Source organism: Eptesicus fuscus, chromosome 15 (assembly GCF_027574615.1).
Source record: "Eptesicus fuscus isolate TK198812 chromosome 15, DD_ASM_mEF_20220401, whole genome shotgun sequence".
Taxonomy (NCBI): Eukaryota; Metazoa; Chordata; class Mammalia; order Chiroptera; family Vespertilionidae; genus Eptesicus; species Eptesicus fuscus.
Window position 1 is genome coordinate 56978484 of NC_072487.1, and position 17078 is coordinate 56995561.

General features: G+C 46.8%; 1 protein-coding gene across 1 annotated transcript in view; it reads right to left on the reverse strand.

The window, feature by feature from the left end:
* ABCA1 (ATP binding cassette subfamily A member 1) overlaps positions 1-17078 on the reverse strand; it is a 112039-nt gene that overhangs the window by 43865 nt on the left and 51096 nt on the right. The window contains exons 7-14 of the mRNA XM_008141836.3: positions 16272-16448; positions 13070-13162; positions 8500-8740; positions 6561-6700; positions 6110-6226; positions 1809-2006; positions 964-1169; positions 200-376 (exon numbers count right to left, since the gene is read on the reverse strand). Coding sequence (XP_008140058.2) covers positions 200-376; positions 964-1169; positions 1809-2006; positions 6110-6226; positions 6561-6700; positions 8500-8740; positions 13070-13162; positions 16272-16448 — 1349 coding nt within the window. The remainder of the gene's footprint in view (positions 1-199; positions 377-963; positions 1170-1808; positions 2007-6109; positions 6227-6560; positions 6701-8499; positions 8741-13069; positions 13163-16271; positions 16449-17078) is intronic.

Here is a 17078-nt window from a genome sequence, read left to right on the forward strand (position 1 = left end):
GTCAACTACCTACATCTGGCATCTCATTTCCTGAGATCTTCACAGAATTTAAAAAACAACCTATGACCAGTATCAACACCCACATAAAATAAATAAAATCAAAGCGCTCTTTCTCCTCCCTGGGTGTGTGCGTGTCTACACGCCACTTGGGGACAGTGTCAGCTCGCTAAATAAAGAAGGTGGCTTCCTGGAGACTTACATGTCATCGACGTAACAGGGGTAGGGCATCTGCTGCACGTAGACCCCGGTTTTCTTCTCGGTGCCCGTCAGCACCCGGATGATCGCCTGCTCCACCACATCCTGCAGGTAGGCGAAGCCCCCCCAGACGTACCGCATGTCCTCAAAGGGGTCCGCCCGAGGACCAGGGTCCCAGTACCTGAAACCGAGCCGCAGGCTTGGGTCAAACATTTCGCAGAACCACACAATAAAAACGCAATCACCCACAATCCCATCACTGCTGCCAGCCACTGTTTTTATTTTTGTATCTTACCTTCTGGTGTCAGTTGACATGTACACATATTTTTAAATAGATACCAGAAAAAGCATACCACTTGGTTTGTTTTCCCCCTCCACTGAATACCTAACATCGCATCCAGTAGACATACCACAATTTACCTGACCACTCCCTTCCATACTGATTGTTTGCCCCTTTTTGTAAAAAAGGATAATGCTAACTTGGGGTACCCAAAGTCTATTTTTCTCCTTTTTTGTTCTGTTGATTTAATTCCTTGGGATTAATTCCCTTGAGTGAGAATGCTAAATCAAAAGATAATATTTTCTAAAAAAAAAAAAAGGTAATATTTTATGACCTTTGAAATAACTGTCTCCATCAAGAAATGTGGCCATTGCACCAAAATTATGCCACCGTTTGAGTTTCTACCAAATTAGTGGGTAAAAGTAAGTACCCCTAGTCATCTTAGCTGACTTCCCCAGGGCTGGCTGGTGTGATGGGACTCAACTCACCCATCTTTGATCTTATTCGTCCTCTCCACATTGTCAATGTCCATGCGGATCTTGTACTTGACGTGATGGGGCAACTCAACACTGTCGGGGGGAATCCCGGTGAACACGATTCCAGCCCAGAACTTCCTCTCATCCAGCAGCTCCATGGACTTGTTGATGAGCCAAACCTCTGTTGCGATGGGTTCCACCTTGTTCAGGTTGACACACTGAAGGAAGAACAGCCGCCATGAGAAGTCTGGTGGCCAGAAAAGCAAGCAGTGGCCCAGGCAGACCTGACCCCGAGAGCAAGAGGCTGTGTGGCTTTTTTATCCTCACTCTACAAATCTTCCCTGGAGCCATTCTCCAATATGCAACCGAAAGGGGTCATATTTCTTAACTGAAATTTAGAGATAAGTTACTTAACTGACTTTTGTGTGGGAAAGAGGTTCAAACAATGACCATGCCTCCTTTTCCTCTCTGTTTTCTTAACAATTTTGAGTCATTAACAACTAACCAAATAAATAAACTTGAATAAACTTGTCCCTATTAAGTGACATCATTTTTAAGACTAAATTTTTTAAAATGTAATCTGTCTGATTAGATTTCAGATAAATTTCATAGAAACACTCATGGGTCAGACAGAAAAAAGCTCGAGTTAGACTTGTTTATTTACGTATTTGATCATTCAACTGACATTTACTGAGTGCCTTTTGTACACCAAGTCCTATGTTAGGTTTGAGGACACTGCTGTAAATAAGTCTGTACATTATTCCTAAACATCCCCCCAATCTGACTTACTGCACCATCTCAGAGGGGGGAAAACACAGCATGGCCTTTTCTAAATGCTCCACAGAACAGACCCTCACCTCCATGAAGCGACCTATGGTCTGCACCGCCCCGTTGGTCTCATTGAAAGCCTCTCTCCAGGTGTACACAGAGCCGTTCTCTGACTGCACGTCCTCTGGGTACTTGGCCAGAAACGCCACGATATCTTCGGCTGTCCAGTCTAAGCCGGCCAAGCGCTGCTTCCAGAAGTGGTCATTGCCCCTGCTGTTCAGGAGTGTCTGCCATTTCAATGGGAAATCACAAGCAGCAAACATTACAAAACCCTTCACATACGTGGTCTCCTTCATTTATCTTCACAGATATAAAACTGCGAGTTAAATAACAGTGTCCCCATTTTAAAGGTGAGAATGTTGGGGTTGAGCAATAAATGAGTATGATTTTAACCAAGACTAAGTCACAATGCTAACAGCCATGGAGCTGAGACTCAAAGCCAGACCAGTGTGAATGCAGAGTCCCTATGTTTTCCACTGTACCAAACCACCTAGCTTAGCAGCAGTAACCACAGCAACAACAGTAACCACACTTACTCTGCAGTTACTATACTGAATTATTTATCCGCTTTGCCTCACGCAACTCCACGATGAAGGTACCTTTAATAGCTCCCATTTTACAGATGGGAAAACCTACATTTAGAGCCGTCAAGTCCCTAACATAAGGTCCCTAATAAGTAGCAAAGTTTAGCAAAGTCGGGATATAAAACATGGGCTCTCTGATTCTACTGCACCTTCCCAACTGCATTGAATTACTTTCCTCTCTTGAGACCCCATCTGATGACTCCTCATACAGACCACATCTCTAGTCTGAATGAAGACAATCCCACTTTTGCTGTTTAGTCTGGGAAAATAATACCGTTATTAATCCAAGTAAAATATGATCTTTCCCAACTGCAAGACACATGGGTCATGATGCAAAGGAGGCCTATCCTCCATTTCTTGCTCCCTAGCTGGTCGGCCCCCAACGTGGGTAAATGTGGAAAAACAGGAAAACGTAATTTGGTGCTCAACCCACAGCTACTTTCTTTTTTAATACATTTTTATTGATTTCAGAGAAGAAAGGAGAGAGAGAGATTAAAACATCAATGATGAGAGAGAATCATTGATTAGCTGCCTCTGCCCGCCTCCTACTGAGGATCAAGCCAGCAACCTGAGCATGTGCCCTGACAGGGAATCGAACCGTAATCTCCTGGTTCATAGGTCAATGCTCAACCACTGAACCACACCAGCTGGCGATGGCTACTTCCCAAATCAGTCTCATTTCCACTAACATGAGCTGTTTTCCCCACGTGGCTTCATATTTACTATTTTAATGGAAGCATAATGATTTCATAGATTATATTTACTATAATTTCACTGACTGTTCTCATGCTGCTAAGCGTTTAGCCTATTTCTAATTTGTCACAATAACAATTATTATAGCAATAACATTTCTGTCCTACAGTGCCTTCTTCCTTTTAAAATGATGTCTGTAGGATACATCCCTGAGGGTGTGTGGAATGGAGGTACACAAAGTAGCACATTTTTTATGCTTCTTGCAATTTTCATCCCAAATTGCTTTCCAATAGGGAATATCAATTTATACTGTCATCAGTAATATATGTATTTTTGTTAAAATAAATAGATGCAAAATTGTACCTCACAAATTCTGAAACAACTTTATTCGGAGACTTGAACTGAACGAATGAGGGCTGAGTGGAGACATGTGGTGTTTGGGGTGAGACCTGCCCTGCCCAGTGTGGATTCTGAACAGTACTGACAAGGAAGCAAGACTAGAGAGGTGAGCCCAGTGAAATCCCCTGACCACATGGCCATTCTAGGGTACATGAGGGGACCCGGGGACCTAATTTCACTCTGAGGAGTGGTAGCCAGGGAGAAAGCAGGGTCTTGAGATGAAGGTGGCAAAGAGCAGCTAAAAAGGAGAACTGTTTAGTATCGGTGGATTCCATGATGCAACAGAGAAGTGATTCTGGATCTGTGGGGTGATGCAATGGGTGCAGACAGAGCCCCGGACAGCAGAAAGATAAGAGCTATCACAGAGTAGAATGGTGGTTGCCAGGGGCTGGGGTGGGGGAGATGGGGAGATCAAAGCGTACAAAGTTCTAGTTATGCAATCTGAGTTCAAAGGTACATACTCTCGAATTGAAATTTGCTAAGCAATCACTACGTGAGATGATGCATATGCTACCAATTGTGGTGATCATTTTACAATTATTATAGCAATAACATTTCTGTCCTACAGTGCCTTCTTCCTTTGAAAATGATGTCTGTAGGATACATCCCTGAGGGTGTGTGGAATGGAGGTACACAAAGTAGCACCTCAAGTTGTTCACTTTATATATACTTTTTGCTTATTAATTACACCTCAATAAAAGCTGAAAGAAACAAGGGAGGACAGGAAGGAGGGAAAGAGAGAAGGGGGAGAAAGAAGAGAGAGAGGGAAATAGAGCAAAAGAAGGAAAGAGCTACTCCAACAACAGCAGAGACCTCAGGCACTGCCTGATATACCAGACTCCATGAGGCTGTGGTGGGTACAGAGTTTGAGAAGCCCAAGCCTGGAGTGTGAAACAAACATTCCTTCACAGAGAAAGGAAAGTCAGAGGAGGCTCCTTCAATTTCCACCCACAGGCTGGTAAGTCCCTAGTCAGTTTCCAGCCAAACCACCCCTGCTCTCCAGGCCCCAATATCTGTCAGCCTAATGGACATCCCCACCATCCACCAGCCAGAAGTCAAAAATCCCCCTAACGCCTCCCTGTCCTTCACCCTCTACATTCAAGCAGCCCTCAGGCTTCACCTCCTGCCGACCCTGGCCACCCACGTGGCTGGCCTCCCTCCTGGTCTCTGCCTCCATCGTGCCCCTCTTTCATCCACGTGTCACATCGGAGTAAGACATCTACATCGCCCCTTGCGTAAAGCCCTTTCAGGGTCCCCTGGAGCTAAAGTCAGGGTCCTCCAAACCACACGCCATGCCTTCTCCCCAGCCACAGCTCCCACATTCCCTCTTGCACATCCTGGGGCCTCCCAGCAGGATCCCTAAATGGATGCCACAGTGACGTGTACAAGGCTTTGTCCCAAAGAACTGGGAGCCTGGAGCTGCTGGAACATCCAGGCCAAACTCTCCATGTAAGAGCAAGAAAAGCATCTACCTGCCTCCAGACCCAAACTCACGGAATCCCTTCCCACTCGTGGGATCCTCTGACTCGGGAGGAGAGAAGTCCAAAGGGAGAAGTGCAGGTTCCCAGGAGGGGACCAGGGAGAAGAGGCCTGGGATCGCACGAGGTCCAGTCACCGTGCATGGCTGCGCCACAGAATCCCTTCACAGAGAAGACTGGAGCCCAAGTGAGAACCATGCTTGACGGGCATGAGCTGTTACTATTATGAGTCAGGAATTACTCAGTAAATCCATAAAAACGGCTGCTCATGTTTTTCTCACTAAAGTCCCTTGGTTTTGGAAAGGCCCCAAGGTAAGAATTCTGCATAGATAACAAGACCAGCACAACAAAGATGACTCCAGCTTTGCCATCAGGGGAAGGCCCCCTGGGTACTGCCCCTCCCAGGGCATCTGGGGACACTCCTATGCCTGAGAAAGTTCCTTCCAGATAGGTATCAGCTCTCAAACCCAGCTGCCCCTCTGATCGATGATGTGTCAAGACAAGAAACCTGGCAAAATCCATCCCTGCTTCTTAATGGCAGCAGACACGAAAGGAAGCGCCTCCAGTACGTGGAGACAGAAAACAGCCTAATGATCCTGGCTCAGCCCAAGGCAGGGATGATGTGATTAAATGGCACTGGGGCTCGAGCAGAGGAGATACTCTGTTCTTGCTCAGACTCCTCTGCTTTTGAATCCAATTGTCTCCAGAGCACTAATCCCTTTCAAGTGCAGCGGAAGCACCGAGTGCAGTTGGCCTCCATGTGGTAATGGTGGCTCCTCAGAGCAGGTCTCTCGCACCTGTCTACGGGTCAGAGTAGCCCTTTGCTCCCACACCCAGGTCCAAGTTCTACCAAGACACAAGAAGGCGAAGCTGGCTCTAGAGCCAGAAATGAAAACAGCCAGGGTCCAAACGCTTGCTCCAAACACCAGCCCTCAGGCTCTTAGGAAACTGATGTCTGACCGCCAGACGCATGGATGCTGATGTGCAAGAAACAGGGTTACCTGTGCTCCATCACCTGCAGCTCTACAAAGGTGACAGCCCTGTGGCTTGAGCTCAGCTCAACACGTCTACACTAGTTAAAGGTGAAGAGTTCTCATCTAAGCCACTTCTGGGTAAGTGACTAGAAACTCGCCTCTCTAGCATCAAGCAGGCACATGGTCTTCAAAGGACACTCACCCGGACAAGGTCCATTTCTGGGCTGCTCTCCATGAAGGTCCAGAGCTTGGGGCTAAGCTCTTCCCACATGCCTTTTATATCATGAAACACAGCCAGTTCCTGGAAGGTCTTATTCACCTGGAGTGAGGAGGGGAGCCAGGGAGAGCAGGAAGAAAAGAGGCAGAGACATGAGAAATGCAGCTGCTCCCTGAAAAGATGCTCATCCCAGCACCCTCTCTCAGTCCTCTCTCAGCCCTTCCCATCCCCAGGAAGTGCCTGCCGGCAGCGCCGATTCAAATACCCAAGGCTGGAGAGCCGGACCTCAACAGTCAGCCCCGGCCTGGGTCAGACCCCAGGTTCTCACTCTTTGGAAATCCCAGAAGAGTCAGGATTTGCTCAATATACTCCATCTGGAACCACCTGCGATTCCAGCAGGATTCTGGAGAGAAAATCCTGGGCCTGGCCAGCTTACCTCAGCCATGACCTGCCTCGTGGCTGGAGTGTCAGGTGTATACAGGATCTTCCCAACAAGCAGAGGCTTGAGAGCTTTCCATATGATGCGGGAGAGAGGACTGGACTCCAAACTCTTCATCACATCATTGCAGTAAGGACCTGTGACGATGAAAGGCAGATGTTCACATGCGTGCTCACAGACCTGTGGGAACTAGCAGGGCTTTGGAGCCAGAGAGACAGTCCTGGGTTCAATCCCTGCTCTACCACTTAATAGCTACATAATAAATAATAGCCGGTCTGAGCCTCAGTTTGCTCCCCTGTAAAAATAAAGTGCATTACAGCTATCTGGAGAGCCCTTAGAACAATGCTTGATAAATAATCAGAGCTTATTATAACACTGATTATGGGACGCTCACAATGGAGACAGATCTACACTACAAAACAAGCCTGCATACCCCTAGATTCATACTCTCATGCCGACCCTCGCCAATTTGTTTTCATTGAAAACACAGGGCTGAACTCAGAATTTAGTTTTCACATAAAAATCAAATAATTACCACAGGGCAGGGGGGGGGGAGGGGGGACATATGTAATACTTTCAACAATAAAGGTTTATTAAAAATAAATAAAAAACAATTCCCTTTCATTAAAAGGTCTCATCACAAATATAAGTAACCAATGTAAAAAAAAAAAAAAAAAAAAATCCTTAACCTGAGAAGTCTGAAGTTAAACCAGACACTAGGGTTTGATTTTCCAGAAAGATTCCTAATCATGTTTTTAAATTTCATTCCAGGTCCTTTTAGATACCAAGTATCCTCTACATGCTGCAAAGACAATATAATTTTTTTTAAAAAGAGGATTTGCTCACAAGTCCACCTGCTGGGAAAATGAGGGTTCCCTTGGGTTGACTTGCAAAGCGAGGAGCAGAGGGGATGGCATTTCAGAAAACTGCCTGTAACGCCATCCCCTCCGGCTTGCAAAGCAACTGGGCTGTCTGAGGGCTTTACTCCAGCGGTAAGGAGAGGTTCTTGGGTTACAGTAATGCACAAAAAGCTGCCTCACTCGCTGTCTGAAAGACACACCTGCGGTTGGAAATGGAGAAAGCCTCGCTTGCATCAAGTTTTCAAAGGAAAGGATGCCATTGTTTAAAACTGTAACACTGGCTCCTCGCTGCCATCCAAACTGCCCGGGTGTGAGCAGCAGATATGGAGTTACAAGGTTCTTTAACACCGCCTCGCAGCTAAGACCCAAAACAAACACCTGATCAAACGCCCGGGCCTGATGGGAGACACACGCCATCACAGACAGGTATTTCCGAGGCTGTGTGGTTTACCGGGGGTGGGCGGGGGCGGGGGGGGGGGGGGGGGGGGGATCTGGGCATAATCTTGGCTCTTGTGGATTAGTTAGGCTTGTGTGGCTTTGAACAAGTCACTTCACCTCTCTGAGGCTGGAGAATGTGAGGCTATAAAACCTTCCTTGAATGGTTACCATACGGGTTGAATGAGCTAACAAGCAGGATGCATAGGAAATGTTCCCTCCAGGTTGACTTTATGTTGTTATTATTATAACTGCTGTGTTTTTTTTTTTAAGTTTTTATGATAAAGCATATCTCAAGGGGAAGGAGAGAGGAGAGGGAGAGGGGAGAAAAGCCTTCATTATTCTGGGAACCACACTCCTACGTTTCCCAGAAAACTGGGAAATTGGCTTTCAACTATTTCATTCACTTGATAAACACACTGTGTACCTGAGACGTGCCTGGCCCCGAGCAGTGGGGACGGGTAGCTAACCAGGAAAAGACGCTAGGCTCTAGGTGCTCAGTGTGGTGAGCAAACAGACACATGCACATCCAATGCTGCACCAGAGGATGAGGGTTAGCATGAGGGAGAGGGGACACAGGGCTGCCTGAGTCTACAATGAAGGTGCCTGGGGCCAGGGCCTGGGCCTGCACAGACACTCACTTGTAGAATTGTCATAGATGGCGCCAGCATCCTCCTCGGTGCCATTGCCTCCAAAGAGGGCTTTGTAGTTGTTGTCCTCATACCAGTTGAGGGACTTGATCTTCAGGCCCCCACCCTCGGGGTGGCCACAGACGATGCGGGAGACAGCCTGGTATATCTGGGTGGAGGAGATGGAGCTGTTCACGTTGGTCAGAAACATCACCTCCTGCCGCATGTCACTCCAGCTCTTCATGCTGAACAGCTGAGGTCAGGGATCAGGAGGGAAAGGTGAGGGAGGAGGAGAAAAGGGTAGAGCAAGGGTGGGAGACAGAAAAGAGAAAAAAACATCTTATTTTCTCACCTTTCCAAAGCCACATCCCAGAACACATCTTATATGACCTCATCTCCTCAGAGCCTGTGAGGGGGATGCCAGAACCATGCTACCCGGGTTGTGGTTTACCACCAGCGGCATCTGTATACTCTGAGAGGTCTTGAATGCAGACCTGATCTACCTGTTATAGTTCAAACCTGCATTTTCATGAGATGCCAGGTGATCCCCAGGCACAGTAAAGATGGGAGAAGCACAGCTGGGCAGTGAGTGGGGCCGCTGGCAATGGGCATTATTTCATTCTGATTATCTTCTGGTGGAGGAGAGAATGCTTTCTCTGAACAGCTACGTGCTCATATACATACATCAGGAACTGCTCACACCCTCGATCACTGACTCATTTCTAAAACACCCCCAACCTCAGTGTGGAAACTAAGGGGCCCCCCGCCCCTCGGGAGAAAAGTGACTGTGTGTGCCGCCCCATCCTCGTCTCAGTTAAGTGCTGGGTGATGGAAGAGCATGAGATGGGAGACCTGAGTTTGCACCCCAGCTCTGTCTCTCATTAGCTTACAGCCTTACAAGAGTCACCCCTCTAAGGCCCAACTTATCATCAAGACGATGACAGTGTGGTGGCGAGGAATAAATCACATGACACACCAGAGCGGCCCCTGCCACAGAACAGCCCCCGCGAGCGGTGAGTCAGACGCTCCAGGCAGCCAGGGGCTGTGTCTGACTTCCCCTCGACAAGGGCTTTGTCTCCCATACAAATGGACTCCCGCACCTTGTGGAGTTCTTGGCCCCAGTGCTCTTATAATTAAATATTTATGGAGCACTTTGTATTTCCACACATTTCACAGTACATCATTAACAGATCCCTCATTTCCTTGTAAAGTCACTGCATGTCCTCCACCACCTGGAAGACCAGCTGGGGGGGGGGGGGGGGGGGAGGGGGACTATGGGACCTGCACACGCCTCAGAGGAGGCCTAGAATCGGACTCCACGCCCCCAGGTTTCTGTCTCACGGAGCCTGCTGGTTCCCATGAGTGACATGGTCCTATAGATCCTGACCGCCTCCTGCCCCCAGAGGGGAGCCAGGCACAGGTGTCAGATGTCACAAACGTTTGTCCCTCCAGAGAGGGAGAGCCAGCAGGTGGCCAGCTTTTCCTCACTTTACCTTTTCATAAGCTGCATGAGGTGTACGGACAGGGAGGGAGAGACGGCCAGACCACTTTCCCTTTTGTCCGCGAGTGGAACGGCCATGGAGATCTTTAAATAATAGTGAAAGCCCCTCGCTTCTCTTCCCACAGGCGGCCTCACCGCCACCTCCCGCCGTGCCCCAACCAGAAGAACACTCTGCCTCCACGTGAAACCAGCACGGAGGCACTGTGAGTGACGAGGTTACACGGGGCCCTCCCAGCACCTGTCTGAGGGGCACAGTCCACACTCCTCGGTGAAGCACCCCCACGCACAGCCCCCGAAAGGTGGGGTCTGATCTTCCCTGGAGTGAGTGAATGGCTGACTGACCTGCTGCCTCTCAACCCACTGCCCTGTGCCCCCACCATGGTCTCGGGTCTCTTCTCAGTTTAACAGCCAGAACGCAAACAGTCTCAGACGCTAGGTCATGTCATGCCCGCCCCTCTGCTCCCAGCCCTCTGCTGGCCTCCCATCTCACTCAGCCCGACCAGGCCTACGTGGCACTCCCCTCCTCCTCTGACCTCTCACCTCCTCCTCTGGCCTCTCACCTCCTCCTCTGGCCTCTCACCTCCTCCTCGGGCCTCTCACCTTCAACTGCCCTCTCACCTCCAACCACCCTCTCACTTGCTCACTTTGTTCAGGCTACACCAGCCTCCTTCCTGGTCTTTAAACACATTCCTTCATCGTGCCCTACACAAGGGTCTCTGTATCTGTGGTTCCTCCTCTGTGGAGTGCTCTTCCTTCTCCATTGAAACGCTGACATTTCCTGCCAGTTCAACTGTCACCGTATCAGAGAGGACTTTCCTAATCACTGCCTTTAAAACAACACTTCATCATGGTCTCCCTTGCCTGCTTTATTTTTCTTCCTTGCACGTATCCCTGTGATCACATCATACACCGACCTGTCTCCCACCTGACCCGAGACCCAGGAGAACAGGGAAGTTACTGTGTTCACTGATGAGTCCCAACATCTAGCGATGCCAGGCCCCTGGTAGGTGCTGGGTGGATCACATACACTGCTCCCTGCCCTGCCTCCCAATCCTATCAGGCACAGCCTCCCTGTCCCCTGTCACCCAGACATGAAGCTCACGTCAGCTTTGACTCAACTACGTCCACTCAACTGCCAAGTCCTGTTTATATTTTCTCTCTTTAACGAGTCTCCTTCCTATTTGATACCAGTTACCATCAGAGTTCATCAGACAACAAGTGGGCTAGAGAAGCAAGAACATAGACTTTGGAGTCCAACAATCCTGGGTTCTAATCCCAGTTTTACCAATTAGATGACTGTAGGCAAGTTCTCTAACTTTTCTGAGTCCGTCATCTATAAAATGGGCACAGTAAGACCCATTCATATTTGTCACATGGATTGTGCAGGAAAATTGAGTGAAACTGAATTAACCAGGGGAGCTGCTCAGAAAATATTAGCTCCCTTTTCCTTCAAGGGTTGTGCTCTAGTCAAGACAACCAACTTTTCCCCCAAACACTGAACAGATAAACAAGGGCATTTATTTATTGATTTATCCTCTCCCAGCTGTCCCAGAGAAATAGCAAGTTAGACAATGGGTAACTTGTGGTCGAAGTGACTTGAAGGTTTTACATGGAAAGGAGCAGATGGCCCCTGCTTGCCCTGGACCAGGGAGCAAGCTGCCAAGAAAAATGTATATTGCTCAGTTGGAGAGTTTCGCCACATCAGCAGTGGGAACATCACATGCTTTTAATTATTATTTTTTTTAACCCCCGACAAAAGGCAGGCCAGTGATGTAAGAGGAAACAGCTGTACCCAGACCCTGAGCTTAGAGACAGCCTCCCATGTCGCAGTCCCTGCTCTACTTTCTGTACGGCTGGGTGAGGACCTGGAGGAGTAGTCAGGTCAGGGCACGTCAATGTCAGCTAACGGGACCCTAGAGAAAAGGCTATGGACTTGCCCGGCAATGTCTCCTGGAAGAACCCCAGGTGACCCAGCTTCTCCCCTTACAGAAAGATCACCGGCATTCATAACTGAAATAACCAATGGCAGCTGGAAGGGGCTTCTTTCCCTGAAAGGGACCCAAAAACCAAGCCTCTTCAGTCAGACACACATGAGTATAATTTAAAAAAAAGAACCAAAAACAACATACTAAAGGGGTGACTGCTTAATATTGGTGTTTTCTATATTTTCCAAACATTACCCATTTTCCACAGTGAACATGCAATACTTTTATTCCCAGAAAAAAAAAAAATTGATATTTGAGAAACACCAAAAAATGACTTAGAGAAGCAACTCAAAATAAGGCTGGACCAAGTCTGAGAAAATGTCCCCACAAGTCAGTCCTATCCAATGTCCCCTGCCCTCTGCCCTCTGCCCACTGGGCTCAGCTCCTCACATACTGGGCTCCAGACAACCCCTCCTCCCCAAGTCTCATCTGCAACAAGGCTGGGTGTCAGAAAAGGGCAGCACTCACTGGCCGGGAGGCAGAGGAAAGGTGAACTGCTTTTGTGACCACCTACAGGCCCTCGGATCCTATGACAAAGCTTCTTCTTACACATCTGTCAACCTGTGGGCTCAACTCAATGTTCATCAAGAGACTATATGCCCAAAGCGGGACCCCAGAGGCCAGATGTTTACAGGGGAAAGATGTGATTTAGGGATATCCACATTATTCCCTTTAGTTAGCAAACAAATATTTTGGTAAAAAGAGTATCTAGCCTTGCAACCGCAGAAGAAATACGGAGAAGTTGCTGGTAAGACAAATGCAGCACATGGGGAGGAGTGGGGGGAGCCTCTTTCCAAAGGAGTTATTAGCAAGGGTTGGGAATAAAAATAGAAGAAAGTTCTAGACTAGATATGGGGCCTTTAGCCACTAATTAGCTCTGAGACATCCATGAGTCTGTTTCTTCATCTCTATAGTAAGGAGATCAAACCACATCACTTTAAACATCACCGGTGCCTCTAACACTGCTTGTACATTTCATATGATATTTAAATTTAAAAAAAACCTTGTTAGTCAACTTAGGGTTAAAAAAAAAAACAAACAAAAAAACAGCGACAGAGGATGGTCTGCCTCTTGGTGCTGGAAAGACACAACTTACCTCTTGGGCCAGAGTCCCGAGACTATCCAGCAACATTTTTGTGCCTTCAGCCAGCTCCTGGCTCAGGAAGGGAGATATAGAGTCTAGTCCTGACTGGAATGAGAAAAAAAAAAAAAAAAAAAACTTGGTTTTTAAACTCAAATGTAAACCTGAAATCTCTATGGAAAATAAACAAGTTAATTAAAACCATTCACAACCATGAGTTTAAACACAAGATAGTTTTACTTGATCTTATTGATTTTTAGAGAGAGAAGATGAGAGAGAGAAATATTGATGTGAGAATGGAACATCAATCAACTGCCCCTACATGCCCCCTATTGGGGATCAAGCCTGCAACCCGGGCATGTGCTCTGACTAAGAATAGAAGCAGCAACCTTTTGGTGCATGAGAGGATGCCCAACCAACTGAACAACACTGGCCAGGGCATAATTTTTCTTTTTAATTCAATGAAAGATAAGCAAGAGGAGGAGGAAATGAAGAAAATAAGGCAGGGATGAAGGAAGGACAAAGAGCATAAGGGTGGGCTGAGTATATATCAGATCTGAAAGACGTAACTTCCTTGAATAACATTAACCCCAGGAAACAGCCTTGAAACTAGGCCACAAAATGAAGTCTGAGAACCAAGTACCTGCACTAATATTAACTGTGGTTTCCTGCTCAGATTTGTTTGACAAAGGCCGGCAAAGCTTGCCAAATCACTTTTCCAAAGAACTCCAGTAAATAATTCAGTTTGGAATTCCTAGTATTATTTCTCCTAACCAAAAACACCCCCTTGGCTATGAACTCATACAGGTCCCTACTGACCACTGGAGGCAAGTGATTTTCTCGTATGAAGTAAGGAAAGGGGGTGGAAAGAGGAAAAAGAAAACCTTTAGTGAAGAACTGTACATTCTGTGTTGAGCAAACAGGAATTCATGCATTATTCAATATTTTTAGATCATAACTAAAGACTGTAATAGCATTACAGGAAGAATACACAAACGCTTGTTGTGCTACTCAAAAGCTCCCACCTACTCCTATAAAATGTTTTCACCACAACACAGTGACAGTTCCTAAAAACATGACATTCTGTAGTGCTGTCCCCAGAAGGACAAAGGCCATTGTGTCCTCTCCTTTCTGGGTCTAACAGATAACTTCATTATTTTCTTTCTCTCCTCACTAGCTTAATAGCTAAATTAGAAAAGACTGAAAATTTAAAAGGCAATTTGGCTTTAATTTCTGGGCTGGTGTTTTATTTCAGCTCAGTGTTCAGCATAGTTCCTGGCACATAATAACGAGACACCCCGTCAATGTTTGTGGGGCGGGGGGGGGGGGGGCGGAATCAAAGGGAAGGGAGAGCACATTAGGAGGGCTAGATGGACTGGTGTGAGTCCTGCTCCAACAGTCATTCAAATCCACAGATTTATTCTGTTTTGTGTTCACCTCAAGTCATCCACCCTCTAGAGTCTTTTAGTGGTTCCCTTACTCTAAAGATGAGGCCCAATCGCCTAACATGATCAGCTCATCTTTGCCCACCTCCGCAGTGTCCTGCCTTACGTTCCTTCTCCCATCAAACTCCCCATAGGCTAGATCCACTCCACTCAGAGCTACTCAACCATGTGCAGGTCCTCTACATGCCACCGCCTCCTCTCTCCCCTCCAGATGCATACAGAGGCCATATCTTCTGCCTGGAGCATTCTTCTCCTGTTCTTTTCCCGGCTAACCTCTTTGGTTTCAACCTAGAGGGTGCTTCTCTCCTGATCCTCAAGGACTGGATGAAGAGGCCGCATCAGGGCCTGCACAGCACCGAGCAGAGGGGCTTTCGCTCTGTAGAGCATCTGCTCCTTGCTTGGTCTCGCCCATCTACTCCCCCACCTGCAGGGAAGCTCGGAGAACGTCGTACCTTGCTCAGCACGGCCTCCCTGGCCCAGTACATGGCACAGATCAGGGCTCAGTAAATATTTATTGAATGAATGAATATGTTTATTTATAGAAGAGAAGACTGGGAGGGATTACTACTAATGCATTGGAAGTCACCGCCAACTAGAAATAGAAGACAGAATGTCTGTGAAATAATAAAAATGTAATTGAAAACCCTTTTCAATTGATAAAAGTCTTATCTACACAGAAATTTTTCAGGGACTCTACTATGAAATAAAGTGACATGTGGATATATTTTCAATATGATGCACAATTTTGCTTTCCTCATGCCAATGCATGTTACCAAGTGTTTATGGGAACATTTCAAACTTTCTTTAAATACTCTCATAAAGTAGACTAAAATTTCTCCTTCACTGTGCCCATAATCAGAAACTCCAGGTCAGGACTAGGGTTTATGTTGTAGCTCAGACTGAAAGTAAACCATGTGCCAGTCTGGGAGGACCCATCTCTCTATAGAGAAATTAGGTGGCACAAAGTCCTAGAGGATTCCAATTTCAATGAGGAACATCTCTTTCCAGGCATATCTTTCTTCCAGGGCTCTTTCCCTGGTTTTAAGAGAAACTACAGACAAATCGAAGTGCTATCTGGTAAGAACACTGGATGTTAAGTTATGTTGTTGGGAGGGGCAATTCCCCAGAGATCCCACAAAACCCCCAGAAATGCACCTGTTCTGGAACTATACACAACACTCCAAAGACCAAAATGCTCAAGTTCATCCCCCATTCTTTGAATAAGAATGAACAAGTATTCTCATGGACTGCTTTTCTGAACTATTGATTCCTAGACCTTGTTGGCATTCGCGGGGAGGGGGGTAAATGCGATTTTGTCACTGGTTAAGCTAATTATTGAATGTGCTTCCATCCAATTCCAAGGCTTAACCACTGTGACAGCTCACAGTGTCTCCCTTCTGATAGGCTTTTTAAAATAAATAGATCTCTCTCTTGCCAACAATGGTTTTGAGCCTTTAAAAAAAAATGTGGAGAACTCTTTCTTCAAATGAACTCATATAATCTCAAATTTTAATTTTTCAGAAAAACAGGTCTTCTCTGATTGAAACAGGCACAAGGGACCTTGGGCTTAGCCTCAGAGCCACACCCAAACTCACTCTTCCTCCGTTTACCCTTCGGGAGATAGCCCAAAAGTTTGCAAGAACAGTTAGAATACCACTGACTCCCAGCCAGCTCTATGTTTCTACAAAAACAAAGTCACATTGTCCAAGGAAAAATTTCACATTCCACCAGAATTAGTGCTTGAAACTTGTCCACACAGCACGCCTACTCACCAGGATGGGCTTCAGAATGTTCAAGTTGGAAAGAAACACCTGCTCTGCGGCATCCAGCTTCTCCCCTGGCAGGCTGCAAAGACTGGAAACGTCTTGGTCACTAAGTTGGATCACCTCTTCTAACTTTGATCCACTGCACAGATTGGTCAAACGTAACTGGTAGCCGTGCAAAAAGACCTGGAAGCATTTCATGCAAAGAGAGACAAGCAGGACTGGGTTACAAAGATGGGAAGGTGGGTCCCTGAAGCCTTTTGGGCGACTTCACATCGACATAGCTCTGAAGAACGGACACCCCTGCAAAAGTCCAATGCACCGGGTCTCTTTCATGAACTTCGGACTGTGTCCAGGCACGATCTTCCAGGGCACCGAAGACTTGCATGTTGTGTTGGACTCATCGTCCATCTCCCACTCTCCTGTCCTTGAGAAGGGAAATCCTGAGTCCAAGTCTTTTCTCAAAAGTGGGACACATGATTCGGTGACTAGGAATCTAGAGTGTGAACTCCTGAAACCACTTTTATTAGAGAAAAACATTCTCATTATTTTAGAACTTACAATATGTTCAACAGGGGTTGGGCTGAATTATAGAAAAAGAAGCATTTATTCTATTTATTTGTAGGTACAGATAATTAACGGATGCAAAGAACTCTTCAAGCAATTTCAGAATTTGGAACTCTTCGTGTTCCTTGCCTGGGAGCAGAGTACCAGCAAGCCAAGCTTTTCATCTCATTGGGACCAGTTCTAAGTCATTCTTATCTGTTCATTATACCAGACTCCCCCTCTCCCCCCCCAGAGAACCTCTGCTTGGCC